The sequence below is a fragment of the Montipora capricornis genome, chromosome 2, assembly GCF_036669925.1.
Source record: "Montipora capricornis isolate CH-2021 chromosome 2, ASM3666992v2, whole genome shotgun sequence".
Lineage (NCBI taxonomy): Eukaryota > Metazoa > Cnidaria > Anthozoa > Scleractinia > Acroporidae > Montipora > Montipora capricornis.
Genome location: NC_090884.1, coordinates 66,684,184 through 66,699,183, shown reverse-complemented (window position 1 = coordinate 66,699,183; position 15,000 = coordinate 66,684,184). Strand labels below are relative to the sequence as shown.

General features: G+C 38.7%; 1 protein-coding gene across 2 annotated transcripts in view; it reads right to left on the bottom strand.

Annotated features, from left to right (window-relative positions):
• LOC138031969 (parafibromin-like) overlaps positions 1-15,000 on the bottom strand; it is a 16,342-nt gene that overhangs the window by 981 nt on the left and 361 nt on the right. Inside the window, exons 3-21 of one of the 2 annotated variants that reach the window (XM_068879566.1) lie at positions 11,900-11,938; positions 11,697-11,727; positions 11,195-11,269; positions 10,047-10,102; positions 9,708-9,731; positions 9,349-9,410; positions 8,474-8,585; positions 8,144-8,248; positions 7,415-7,516; positions 7,231-7,303; positions 6,942-7,006; positions 6,621-6,699; positions 6,123-6,146; positions 5,804-5,891; positions 5,111-5,284; positions 4,726-4,814; positions 4,475-4,551; positions 4,330-4,394; positions 1-2,163 (exon numbers count right to left, since the gene is read on the bottom strand). The exon at positions 1-2,163 is cut by the window's left edge and continues 981 nt beyond it. In XM_068879566.1, the coding sequence (XP_068735667.1) occupies positions 2,127-2,163; positions 4,330-4,394; positions 4,475-4,551; positions 4,726-4,814; positions 5,111-5,284; positions 5,804-5,891; positions 6,123-6,146; positions 6,621-6,699; positions 6,942-7,006; positions 7,231-7,303; positions 7,415-7,516; positions 8,144-8,248; positions 8,474-8,585; positions 9,349-9,410; positions 9,708-9,731; positions 10,047-10,102; positions 11,195-11,269; positions 11,697-11,727; positions 11,900-11,938 (1,377 nt within the window). In that variant the 3' untranslated portion in view covers positions 1-2,126. The remainder of the gene's footprint in view (positions 2,164-4,329; positions 4,395-4,474; positions 4,552-4,725; positions 4,815-5,110; positions 5,285-5,803; positions 5,892-6,122; positions 6,147-6,620; positions 6,700-6,941; positions 7,007-7,230; positions 7,304-7,414; positions 7,517-8,143; positions 8,249-8,473; positions 8,586-9,348; positions 9,411-9,707; positions 9,732-10,046; positions 10,103-11,194; positions 11,270-11,696; positions 11,728-11,899; positions 11,939-15,000) is intronic. The other variant, XM_068879569.1, reaches the window with a different exon arrangement.

Here is a 15,000-nt window from a genome sequence, read left to right as displayed (position 1 = left end):
TCCGGTAAATATAAAGATCTTGTAACAAGCGTTTATCCATTCAATAAACCTGAAGAAGGCTGGTGTTGGCCAGCCGAAATATTGTAACAACGCCTATCTTCACGTTGTCTTGACCAACCTTTACAGTATATTCTCTATTTTTAAAGTTTTTTGGTGTGGTCACGATCTATTTTGATCCACCGTAGAGCAAGTTTTGATCGTACACGGTTTTTGCAGTGGTTTCATCCTTAAAATTAGTTGTATGACGTCAGCACTTGGCTAATTTGCATATTTTAAAAACTCGAATATCTCTGGAACGAAAAGAGATATTTGAAAAAAGTAAACAGCGTTTTTCTTCTCACGCAGACTACTTGTTTATGTTTCAAAATGGCTTAGATTGGAAAGATTTTCGTCGTAGTACCACTTTAAGAACCATATCGTCCGTGAAAACGCCTAAAACCATTTGAACACTTGGGACGCTTGTCTTAAGGCACGTTCACTTGGAATAACAAGTTAAACATGGCTTCAAGGGCACGAAAAAGGTTTAAGCCGCGCACCGTGTCAGGTTAACAAATTATGTTACCGATGATCCACCCTCCTACATTGACGTTTCGCCAAAGTTTACTCAGTTTCCAATTGCTTTCGTTTGATCATCGAATGCAAAATATACCAATGATGTGAAGTGTGACACCACAAATACTCTGTTTTGGGTACAGTTGAGAAGGAGAGATATATACATATATATATATTACATAATTATATAATTATGTAAAGAGAAGGATTAAAAGGGGTAAACCTGCATGGTTTGATTCTTGGATCTTATGAACTGCACTTCCAAGAGAATAGAGAAAACATGGCTCCAACATTGTGCATTGAACAATTAATTATTAAGTCAAATAGAAAACTTCTCTTCTGGTGATTTCACGCCGTTGTCATACAGAATCCCTCCTTTTACCAATGATTATTACTGTTTTGTGCCGTTGCAGTAGCCGCTTCTTTACAAACTCCCTAATAACGAGCTCACGCAAGGACCACGACGACGGCTACGTACGAGAACGCTGTCTAAAAATATTATTTCTCGTTTTTGTAGTAATTTCGCAATTACTCCTAAGTCATTCCGCGTGTAAAGCGTGGATCAACATTTCAGGAATAAGTGCGGCTGTTTGGAGTGAAATTCGAAAATTTATCGTCAGGTGCTCGTGTGCTCCACTTAACCATAAATTTGGTCATTTCAGGTGGTTGTCAGGAAGAGGACAGACGGGACACGTCCGAGAATAGGGAGCTTAAGTACGCGCGTTTTGAGACGCGGACGGCAACCGGAAGTGAGCTGTTTTCCCTTTTAACTTGTCTTCACCCAACCGCATTTGCATAGCGAAGTATCTTATCACCATTAATGATGATTGGTATAATATCTGGGAGACATCACTGTCCTAGCACGCGAAATGTTCTCTTCCGGTTGCCGTCCGCGTGTCAAAAACGCCCAGGCTTAAGCTCCCTACGCGTACGCACGTGCGGGGATTGCAAAGCTTTTGTTTCATGGCGTTCTCTTTGCCGTCGTCGTCGTCTTGCGCAAACCCCCTTCATAAGCCTCAGGACAGAAGGTCGATTAACCGGAGCCAAGTCATTTCCCACATCTCCCCTTGAAGCTATCATTTTTCAAAAATCTTTTTCTCGACCCTCACAGCTTTTCTGCCAAACATTGGTCTTCCAGCCAACCAATGCACAATCACTATGGTTACGCCAAATTACACTGTAAAGATGGAGGACTTACATGAAAATTAAGAAATAACCAGGTCTAAGGAAACTGGCTACCATTGTTTATCCCTTGTCAGACGCTTGTGATCTCCTTCGTACGGCATTAGTAACAAAGGCAACAATTTCAGCGGAAAAAAGGTTTCGTCACGGCTACGTCGTTATGTAGTAAGTCTGAACTAGTGTTTCGTTTTTAAATTTACTGTCGACATTAATTAACATGAGCACAAAGAGAATTGTTCATGTCGCTGCAAGCTCAGGTCTTCTCGGGCTTCGTTAATGATTGAAATGACTTCCGTTCCGCACATAGACATTCGTTATCCGTGACAATAGAGCATCAGTAGTCCCATTACACTGATCCCGTAGTAGCCTCAATTTGAGGAAAATATTTGAGCTCAGAAGCGCAGGTGTGGTTTGTGCTTGATCATAAATCTGCCGCAAAAAGAAAGAAAAAGATTAAAACTGAACCAGAAGTTGCTGATAGACGGATGATTTACTCGATATGTACACTTTAAAAGAGAAGACAAAAAAAGTAGAAAATCTTGAAACTATTGATTCTGGAACAACCGAAATAGGCCCTAAATTGCTCGTTTTAAGCAGACCTTACTCCGTGTCGAACAGAATTGTCCAAGGTTTGAACCCAGGAATGACATAATTGAAGGAATTTGATCCTCCGCGTAAGGAATCTTATTTAGGACTGATATTTCAACAAGCTTGAGTGGAAGTCAACTTCAGAGTTAAGTAAAAAAATGAAATGAAATGAACTGAAAGTCAGGAAAATCACCGCAGTCAAGTACTTAAGGAGGCTCGAAATAGTTTCTCCTTTTTTCAAACAAATAAACATATTCTGTCCTTAGATACAGTTAGGGCAATCATATCAAGACGAAATTTGGCCAGGGTATTAAGTACCTATCGTAGATTTCTCACATTATGTTTTCCTCCAAAATAATGTTACCATGACAACGATATTAGGCATTTCTTTGAGCCTTAAAATCAACATATGTGGTCCTTTTTGAAGAAACGGGACGGTGAAATTTTCCCATTCATCGTTACCAGATAATGTTAGAAATACTCTCTAAAATATTTAAAATTCAACAAAATCTGTAGTTCAGTTTTTCAGAAAAATAAGTTTTTTTGAATTGTGTCTCTAGTTTTTTTTTTCACCAACAGAATTTTTTTAAATTTGAAAGACAAACGGTTTAAATTAATCTAAGCTAACATGCAAAAAATCAAAAAAATTCACCGTCCAGAAGCAGAGATATAAACGAGTAAAGTTGCAAAATCAGGAAAAATTAGGGGGTTACAAGATCAGCATTTACGCATGCGTCACCCGCTCATTCGAGTCCGCGCGCGAGTGGAGCTACAGGTCAACACAAACGGATTTAAGTAAGTATTAAACCGTTTAAGTAAAATTTTCGTACTTTTCGTGAATAGGAGATGTCTATTTATATGCCATGTATATAGGAATTGGAGAAAGGTAAGCGAAACTAGCGGTATTTGTTTATTTCTGGTGACCCATTTAAATCATAAGCTGACGCAAACAGCTTACGAATTGCGTGTGTGGCTTACGCGCGCGCGCTCAGCTGAAAACCCTTTCGAGCCTCCTTAAGCCCCCTGCTTGGAGGCTGTTTCAAGCACATTTGAGGGGGGATAGGCTTAATAAGAAAGGGGGCCTTAATAAATTTAGCGAAAGGCATTACCGGTAGAAAAAGAAAGAAAGAAACTAGAGTTAGGGCCTGGCCAAACGGGAAATGTTTGGTCACCAAATATGCTGATGTTAAAGTGAGTGGCCAAACGGTTAAAACATGTTTGATCTAACTCAGATCAAACTCCACAAGCAAAGAACTAGCGTGGTACGCATGCACGCGCCACACATGTTTGATACGGCTGTCTGAACGAACAATACTTTGGCCATCAAACACGAGAACAAACGAAATGTTTTAAGTTGTTGATCAAATGTTTGATGGCCTTTCAGATTTCATCAAACACGACCAAATACGCTCAAACAGCACCACAGAAGGTGGCCAAACGGTAAAATGATTAGTCACCAAACAATGTTTGATGTTTGTTTGTTATTTATTTGCTTGAGAAGGTTGACGTTTTGGCAGATATTCAGCTGATGTGGACCAATACCCACCAACCCATACATTCACAAAGGACAGCCACAACACCGGGAAATTCATCCCCTACTCTTCTCGAATAGTGTGTGGGTTTTTTAATGTCCCACAGGGAACTAATGAACATAGAAGATATTTGTGAGACGGGGCCTACGGTTTATAGTCCTTATCCGGGAAGACTTGAAAGTCTAACCATTTGCGGATGTAATTACAAAGGCAGCACAGTTATTTAAAGACCCTGAGTGTTGGTCCGGCCGGAGTCGAACTCACGACCTCCCGCATGGCCGCCCGGTGCTCAACCAACTGAGCCACCAGCGGTGCGCGTGGTATCCCTGCCACATGTATTTGTAATATGGCACTGCTTTTCGAAGTAATTTAGAAAATCGTCGTTTTACACCACTGTCCTAAGAAATTTTGTCCACGATTATAGTTTGGAAAAATTGGACCCAAATATAAAATTACCTATAACATATTCACTTACTTGTCAAGAATTTCCCAGAATCGGATGATAGAAGCTTTATCCAAATGTCTTTTATTTCGACTGATCTAAAGTTGTCAGATGAAACGAATATTAACAAGGACAACTCTGCAACACCACACAATATTTTGAAAAGGTAATTACGTACTGTTAGAATTTGCACATCCCATTTTTGAACATTTGGGTCCGTCTTCATCTCGTCATATTTTAGATAGAAACCCTTGACTGCAACACAACAAATTCAAAGTCAATCTCATTGAAAACGGAAATGCACAAGCTGTTTCCTTTTGTTTGGAAATCGAATACATCATGGCAGACTAAGTAAAGAAGCTTCGGTAAATAACAATGATAACAATCATATCAAAATAATAAAAATAATGATTTAGATAACAACCCTACTTTTTGAGAAAATATCAACTGGTGAGGTGTATGGCCATCCTTTGAACTGCCATGCAGGCCCTTGGACAAAAACTGCTACAACACGACTCCTGTGGAAGCAAGCAAACACTTGCATTATTTCTGTGTACCTAGCTTGGTAAGTACCAGTAAGGCTAAGCAGAGGAAAAGGGAAGTGGAGAAACATTATGGCAGCTCTCCCAGCCATTAAAATGCAGCTCTACCCGAACCACGTGCACCGAAGCAATAACAATGATATTGTTCTTGGTGAACGTTGCATCATTTCTGCTTGCACATGAATAATGCTGCTGTATATTTTAGCATTGCAAAGTGGAAGAATGGCTGCATTCCAGGGAAGTACAGTGTGTAAAGTTAATCACTAACATACCAGTCATTGTGTTGAAGACGGGCTGGGTTGTCAATCACTCTGTATGGAACAGTCACTGTTGTTGGCGTGGCTCCAGGTGCAGCTTGGGCCTGGTGAATCTCCTTCCTTCGCTGAATAAGGACCTCATTCTCACGTCTCACACCCTGTGCCTTCTTCTCCTCAGAACTCACAAACCTTAACGAATGACAACAGTTGGTGAAAGTAGCATATACAACAGGTGATTGCAGTGAGTGAAAGTAGCCTACAGCAGATGCTCTCAGTTTGAGTATTGTAAGAGCAGAATTGAGAGTTCTGTTAGCTGCTTCCTTAGGTGGGACCCTCACATGACTTCTGCTAGCCCAAATTAGTTTGAATGGTTTCCTCACAGGCAGTTGTTAAATGAATTTTTGTCCCTTGGCCCTTCTAATCCAAAACAATTTCTAAAACTACACTTTTTTTCCAAGTTAGCCACCTGTTTACACCAAAGTGGGTAAAGTTGAAAAGTCAGGAATCAAAGTGTTAAGACTATGACATCGCATAATACATATTTAGATGATGTTCAAGGATGTATTCAATGATTCAGATTTGGTCTGACCAAAATTGCACAGGCCTTGAAAAAGATCGAAAAGAAGAAGCTCTCTGGATTACTAAGAATGGGACCTTTCAGTATGAGGTCGTCACTCAATTATTAATACAATGAGAAAATAGTCTCACTTGAAATCTTGCAGAAGGTCCTGTGCATTGAACAGTGATATCAGTGAAGTTGCACCAGCAGGAATTATTATGATTGGTGTTCGAGATTCTGGAAGGAAACAAGCAATACCAAAATCTGGCACATAGACACTTTGAATCTCTACACAGCACACAATTCATAGATTTCCTCAGCAATCCATTGAGTTGATGCCAAATTTAACTGCAGCACTCCCCACCCATATAAACGTTATAGAAAAATGAGGGAAAATATGGCTCACAGTTCCTGCATTCAATTAGTGACAAAAAAATAACTTGTAACATAAATAATTATTAGTCTCACCTCGTTTCGCAGGCTTTTGTGGGACTAAAACAAAATAAAGAGTTAACACAATGAGATAGTTGTGTCATGTTATTTTTCCGATCTAGGCAGTAAATGCTGTACCATATTACAATGTATCACTGTTACTTTTTTAAGTGATTAAAATGTTGTAGTATACAACCTTTCTTAGATCTTCTATCATGAAGCACAACGCAAATGAAAAAAAAAACATAAAAAACCTTACACATCTGGGAAAAATATCTCTTCATTTCAATAAACTTTTAGTTTAATTTTGTTGGTTAAAATGTTTTGCACTACAAAAAAACAAAAACAAAAAACAAAACAGTGGGCCTGGACACTTGATGCTAATGTTAAATTAGAACTTTGCAATATTCGAGACAGTTTTGTATCACATTAATTTATAATCTGTCTATCTTCATCCTGAGTTTGTGAATATGATGCACTAATGCTGCTCAGTTGTAAACATCAGAGGGCCCTTCAATAACTTGTCACACTTACGAGGTCTTGGAGACTTGTTAGGTTGTGTATGAGGAGAAGGACTAGGTAACACTCTTTTGGCAGGCTTTTGAACTCCTTCCTGGGAAAATAAAATGAAACAATTGTCAAATTTGTAACTCTAATTCATCCTCTTTAACATTTAGCAGTTGCTAAATATATAGACTGACCTGTAAAACATTTTGGATTCTGTAAATTCAAATGGAAGCTGAAGCTATATTTAATGTAATAGAGTTAGACACAGTTCTTTTTAGTAGAATTTAATTGACCAGTGCTCTTGACGTAAAGCAAAACAGACAATAAATTAATTTTGTTACACACTACCTTCACAGATTCCAAACTAAGACCATGGTATGTTCCCATTGTGTCAATTTTGAATCCCTCAGTTTCTGTAGGGATCAAAAACATTGTTAATGGAGCATCAAGCACATAATTAATTTAACATAAACTCTCTTTGTAGTAACTGTTCTTTGGCAACACCCTCATTAGCTTGCATATGAGACCTAGCACCCACAAAAAGGCCTTGTGTTGAAGCAAATTTACCAAATAACTTACCACAACATTATTATTTGCTGTTACACAGTCACGATTTGGTTGGTAAAAGGTAAATTACCTTCTTTCCCTCTAAATCTCTCCTGATCATATCTGTTGTATGGTACTGGGGTAGCTGGCTTTTTCTTGACTTCCTGTACAACAAACATGAATGACAAAGAAATAAAAATTATGAAAAGTTAATTGGTTGAAAAATGTCTACCACTGACAACACTAAAAAGAGAGACTGCCATCTTAAAACGTACTGGTGTATTAGCAAAAGGGTCTTGATTCTGTAAGTTCTTGACTTTTCCTTCCTCCTGAGCTTTTACTGATTGCAGTATGGCCAACACATTCTTTAGGAATTGCTGCAAAATAAAGCAGACATTATGAAATTTATTCTCAGAGTATCTCATCAAGTGACAAAATGGAACACACATGCATCATGCCCAAATAAACGTGGGAAAGAAATGGACTAGCTAAGATTACAAGATTGGCTAACTGTCTTTTACATGACAACATGCCACTGGTAGTTACACATCTCAGTATAAACAAGACGTTTGTTAAACCATTTAAAGTTTCTACTTTTCATGACTGCTTACATCCATGCTCTCCTTTCATGTTTAACCAGGAGGTCCTGAGAGAGGACCTCCAGTTATCTGGACTAATCCCAGAGGACGCAAACAACCACATTTTATGGAGAAGGGAAATGGCTATGCAATGTCAGACCTGCGGTTCAGTGGATAACTGACATCATAAAGGATAGTGAGTGAGTGGGTGTTTCCCTCACCTTTTTCTTCCTCTTTTCCTTTTTTTTAATTTTAGCACAATTAATTTCGAAGCAGCTCTACTTTTACCTTTAACTTCAAAAGTATGATGTTGAATGAGAGCACAAGTAAATGCAAACTTTCAAAAAGCGCTGGTCAGGGTTTTCTGGCACATTTTACTTTCCTGAGTCAATTTCATGCACATATTTGCCAATGATTAGCACAAACCTTTCCTGAGCTCTGCAACACAGAGGTCCTTGTTCGCAAAGGCCGCTCACGACTCACTATGTCTCTTGTAACATCAACTTCCGCGTCTACAAAAAACCTTTGTTCCTAATAAAAATTTAAAACAATTACAGTACAGTATTTGGAGATATATATAATTAAGAAAGCTTCAATTCAAAAAACAATGCAAACAAGAAGAACAAAGGCAAGAGAGAAACTCAACTGCATAATAAATTATTAATATTATAATATTGTCATGTATTATTATCATCATTTTGGAGTTGACAAATTATTTGTCTCCTCCTTCCTCTTGAACTGATTTTTGGTACTTACCAAAGCCCCAGCTTCCAAATCGTCATCAACTTTAATCGTGGTCCTTTTTTTTGCAAGACGCTTAGCCTTGATGGCTGCAATCTTCTCAACTGACATGGCATCACTCAAAGACCTATAAAAGGTATTTGAGGGTAAACAAGCTTTCAAAACTAACAAAAGCTGCAAAATCACTTGATACATGATCATTGTCCACTGATCAGATGGCGTACAAGGTCGAGGAAAATTACACAAACTGGTCACTACATTCATAATTTGTGAGACATCTACAGTGTTATATTGATATTGGTATTAACCCTTTCACCCCTAAACCAACCATACTTAGTATTTTACTCTGTCTAATGCAGCAGTCAAAGTAAATCCTCCCCCCCCCCCCCCCCCACCTTTCCCCAACCCGGGCCATAGCGGTGAATTGCGGGGACTTAAACTTATTTTCACTCGACTTTGATCCCCCTGCAGGCTGGAAGTGCGCACAAATTCACGATCTTCGCCTACGAGACTGGGGAGTAAGTGGGGACTCCACTATCCGTTGATCAGCAGTTTCTTTTTCGGGCCTCATGGTAATTTTGCATACATTACCTTTTTTTCTTGCATTTCCATTGAGCTGATTAGTCCTGTATATGTGCAAAACAAAATGCTTTGCAAAGTTTTTAGGTCACAATGCACATTCAGAGAGTTTTGTTTCACAAAATTTCCCGTTCAAGGAAAGGTGATTTGTAAAGAGCATTAAATTATTATTTTGTTCCTTTCACGTTTTAGTACGTACTCACATGTTCCTGAGGGCAGGGACATTGACTGGTGCATAACGCCAGATGATTTTACTCCTCAATGGGGAACCCTCAGGAGTCAATGGGTTAAAGTCAAAGAGAAAACTGTACCTGATTTGTTCAGTGGTAACAGTCCCCTCCTTGTGACCTTCAAGCCGAGCCTCCAACCTTTTCTATGAATCCATGAATTGAAACTGATGAGAAGTTGGTACACAAGGTAGAACAAGCATTGCATATAATTATCATTGTCAAATATAACATCTAAAAACATTCTGCATCTTTAACCAGTTTCAATTGACAACTGAACTGGATGACCTAAAATTGGGTGTGCATCACTAACTAAAGATTCTTAAAAATTCCTCAGGAAACACAAAGGTGACACTTAAACTTCCTTGTTAAACAATTTGGTATCTTAACATTAAATAACAATTATTAAAACTTTGAAAAAGTATTTGACAAATTAAATTTACCTTATCAAGCCGTAGCTGTTCTGTCTGCAAAAGATAAGCATATGAAACATAGTTTAGCTTTGGTAACAAAACCAAACTGACTTACATGTAACTACATGTACCTTTCATGCTTCAACAAGATAAAAGCAGTTTCCATCTACTGACAGGCCACAGGCCAAGGAAACCCATTCACAGGCTATTGATTGCCACTGGTTTCTGCTCCTAAATATTGTGCTCACCCAACCATCACTTGGTGATGTAGTATGACTACCATACCAAGGTTTACAAAACAGTACCAACACTTGCTCTTAAATTCAAGAACTTTTTCATCAAACTATACATGTAGCACGATACTCTGACCTCAACTCTTGGTTTCTTGAACTCCCCCCCTCCTGAATCATCTCCAGCTCTTTTTGCTGTTTTTTCAAAAATACAAATTATTCAAGATAAGTAAACTACTCTAATACTAAAAAACCTCTGATGTGTCTTGTTTCTGAAATTTTAACATTTTACTAAAACACTACACCAATTTACTGGAGGGTAGGTGCCACAAAGGTAGCAAAAGAGGCTCAGGCAACACTCTCCTCAGCAGCAAGGAGGTCACCATGGCAACTGAGCCAAAGTCCACCCCCCAAGCACCCGTCAACACATCACTGAGACCAGTGTGTGGAATGTATACTATTACTAGAAGATGGGAGGGAGGGAAAACTTTGTCTAAATTATATTTGACCTTATTAAGGTCTCTTACCACTCTATCTTAATGCCACTCTTGAATAAAAACTTGAGTGTTTTATTGAAGTTCTAATATTTAGATTCAGCCAAGCCTAAAATCAGAGCTCCCGGGTTATTTATTCTGACAGTAAGTTAACCTGGCTTGAGCCTGCAATCCAATCAAAATCCAGTACCTGGTCAGCGGTCAACTCTTGAAAAAAAAGCAGCTGACCTTGATGAGCTCTAAACTTGAGTGACTGTGTTATATGGTCACATGATACTGGTCAGTGGATACCTTGTTTTGACAGGTGTCAATTAACCATGACATGGATGACCAATATTGAAGATGTACGCTGTAAACCAGCTGGAGTTTGGCCGCCTCTAAATTCGAGCCCACAATATTGTCACATGATACTGGTCACATTGACATGGTGGACGTATGTACAGTCATACAGTGACCAAAACGAAAGCTGCGCTATTACCACTCTATCTACAGTGTACTACCACTCCAAATCACAACATTCCAAAGTCTCATTGACCCTCTCCGATGCAAACAACTGATAACATGTGACCTTTTTAGTGTATTCATCTCCCAAGATGACCACAACATTAATTTTAGTGACAAGATTTCACCTTTATCAATCTGTATGCACCAAAGAAACTTTCTGATGGTTGTAGTACATATTCAATGCACAAGGAGTCCTTGGTACACTTTCATTGTTCAAGGGAACAGGTTGTAATTGACCTGCACAGCATACATGTATTACTTGGCTGTTGAACCTTAAAGGATTTTTTACCTTGTGCTTGTGCCGCAGCTGAGCGCTGGTTAGGCATCTCCAGTGGAACACTCTTGTCAATGCTACTTGAAGTGTCTGTTGAAAATCGGGCAAATTGAAGGGTGTGTTATCAAAACTAAATTTAATTTGTAGCAATATTTAGGAATGGGTTGCATAATCAAGCTACTCTACAAAAATGCACCACTACTACTGCTAATAATAATAAATCTTGACTTTCTGTGAACAGAACAACCTGTGAGTAGATGGTATTCAAACTTTGCAGGCATATCATTAATCCCTGACCTGATAATGATGATGATAATGATGATAATAATAATAATAATAATAATAATAATAATAATAATAATAATAATAATAATAATAACAACAACATAATAATGATGATGATAACAGAATGTCATGAAATTTATGTGCATGAACAATAGGTACCAAGCTGCAGAAACAGTCAGAGCCTAAATACTTTAATTAATTTACAAATATATATAATGGTTTAAGAATTTACCTGTCTCTCCATTGAGGTAGCTGAGTAATCCCTGAAAAGTAAATACATCATATACATTGAATTTGTGTGTTTATTGACAGGAATCTTCATAACTACGTCAACAATAAGGAGTGCATTGTAAAGTTAAGAGAAAAATATAAATAAAATACATTACCGGTATAGATTCTAATCATTTTTTGAAGTTGAGAAATGCATGACTGTACCTTTCGGTCGGGTAACCTAACAACAGGAATCTTTGTACCCTGTAAATAGAGAACCAAAAATCACTTATTGGACAATGTCTACTGACAAGTCATTATTAAAGAACTATCAAAAACACCTTAGGAGACTAACTGATGACAGCACATCAAGAGAAACATCAGTATTTATAATAACATTGCCAGTGACTAGAAGTTTAAAGTTCAAACATTGAACTGCATGTGTCAATTCCAGGATTTCACCCTGGACCACATTGCTGGTCGGAGTGCACATTTTCTTTGGCCGCTCCTTCTCTGCACCACCCCACATTAACTTTTTTTTAAATATCTCTTTTTAGAATAACTCATTGATACTTGTCCATATAAGGAAGTAGACGCTTCAAATTCCCAGATAACAACAACAACAAAGGCGCGCAATGTAAAGTGGGTGACTAAGGTCCTTTAAGTTCAGCTATATGTATGCATATATAGGATCAAGCTATAATAAACTGGCTGATACATGCAGATATGTAGCATATTTCCTTCTGTTTACTACTATTATTTATTTCCCGTTTCACATTTTCAGGGGGGCCTTCATCTCTGGTTCTCCCTTCACTGCCTCTGCTCTGCACATTACCTCCAGCCTCTGCAGTCACCCCACTCCAAGTGGATCAGTTTGCTCTCGAACTCAGCCACCACCCTAATCAGCTCTAGTTTCGTTGTGTTGGAAGGCATAAGTCAGGGTTTCGGGTAGGCTATTTTCAACCTCGCAGGCTCAAATCAACTCTTAGAAACAAACCTTCTGCCTATTTTACATCCATGAGTCGTAGATTCTTATTTGGCGAACAAAGTATCCCTTGGCAAGGTAGCTGGCCCCTTTGATCATCCTCCCCTGCCCGGTCTTCACATCAATAGCTTTGGTGTAATCCGAAAGACAATGGTTAAAGAGCTCTTCAGCAGGTTGGGTTTACCATTTCACCCCCTCAAATGTGTGGGGCCTTCTTCTGTCATGGTTGTCCTGAGCATTGAACTGGACTCTAACCAACACGTTGCTAGACTTCCTGCTAAAACCTTGGAAGCAATGTGTGTGCTAGTCAGTGAGTGGCGTGCTAGGAAGTGGTGCAACTGTCGCCAGTTAGACTCTCTAATTGGCCACCTTCAATACGCTGCCAAAATAGTTTGGCCCGGCAGGACTTTCTTGCATCGAATGATAGATTTGTTATGTTGCTTTCGAATGAGACCACCCTATTCACATCAACAGGAATTTTGCTTGGATCTTGAATGGCGGCATACATTTTTGTCCTCCTGGAATGGGGTAAGCTTCTGGCTCTTCCCTGGCTTGGAACCGTCCCCTGACGTTGAGGTGATTTTGGATGCATCAGGGTCCCTGGGCTTTGGTGCCTTCTCCTCTGGTACATGGTTTTTTGGTTCTTGGGCAACCCCTCAGGTATCTCTTTCCATAGCCTACAAGGAACTTTTTCCAGTGGTGATAGCAGCACGGGTCTGAGGAGGTCTGTGGAAACTCTTAATTTTGAAAAACAAACTAAGATGTCCCTTTTTTAGCTTCCGTGCATCTATGTTCCTAATTCTTTTGACTAATTTCCACCATAAATGTTCCCTGCTAGTGGAGGTCTCTTTTCTTTTTGCTTTCGCTGGGCTAACGAGTACAGGAAAAGAGACCTCTGAAAGGGTTAAAACTCAATTTGATCCAACCGCCGTCCACAACCTTGGACGGCACTCTTCAAACCGCATACCCCATGATATGTTTGCTGATTGGACTTGAGCCCACTGTGTCCCGTGCCTTTCTTTACAGTATTTCAGTTGTTGTTAAGTGAGCCCACGCAACTTGTAGTATCACATGAGGATTTGGTCGCTAAGTAACCACCACGCATGCTCAGCACAATGAGTTTCGACCCACGGCAGCGGTCTCTTTTCCTGTACTTGTCAGCACAGTGAACACAAATGAAAAGAGATCTCTGCTAGCAGGGAACCATAAATCAAGGAAAGATGCCAAACATTTGCAAATAACAGTACAGGAGGATAATGACAAAAATTTTAATAAGCAACCCTGACCCTGCATTTTGGCTACTACCGATGAAATCTACGTTTTTGCTGATCGATCAAAATGATAAAAACAAAAATAGTTTTCTACTGTTTTTCTTTCTGTTGCGAGAAAATTGCTGTTGAATGTTTTCAATGCAGACAGAGAAGTTGACCTGGTCTTAGAGAGTTAAAATATTATGGTCGACTAGTGAATTTTCTTCTTGTTTATTTGACCTGCAGAATGTCTGTAGAATTTTGCTGATTGATCTCAATGATAAAGATAAAAATAGTTTTCTACTGTTTTTCTTTCCCTTGTGAGAAACTTAATGTTGAATGTTTTTCAATGCGGGCAAAGAAGTTGACCTGGGCCCGGTTGTTCAAAAGACGATTAACTTAATCCAGGTTAGCTTAAACTTTTGTTTTATGTTTTCAACTTTTTGATGAGAGTTTCTTTTCCTTATTTCTGTTTTTCAAGATTAACTTATTCTAATGTAAAGTTTTGCCGACTATCAGCGTTGAAAAGCATTTGGGAGTAGAGAAATAAACTCCTTGGTTAATTTTTAACCTGGGATTAGCATTAATCAGCTTTTGAACAACCAGGCCCTGGTCTTTGAGAGTAAAAATATTATGGTCGATTGGTGAATTTTTTTCTTGTTTATTTGACCTGCAGACTCTAACGCGACAAGGCAATACAAAGCTTAATGCACAATACAAGAATAATCTATGATAGTTTCCACAAAGAAGTGAAATGAAGTTGTCGCAATCACCCCCAATAAGGCTGCTTATGTTAATATTCTTAATTTTTCTTTTGGATAATAGGCAATGTGTCAGACGATTTAATACATCTGTCCAATTTTGCCGTAATCTATTGTTTACAGTCTATTGGTTATTGTTAATATCATCGGTGTTGGGCTTGCTAAACTTAATTAAAGTATGCTATCTTAAGACGAATTTTTTTTTCAAATAAATGGCCTTAAATTACTCAAATGGAACAGACAGGAAAACTCTGCATCAAGAGTAACCATAGCGCTTACATACAACCGCAAGTTAAAATCAAAACATCGCACATTTCCATAATCGATCAA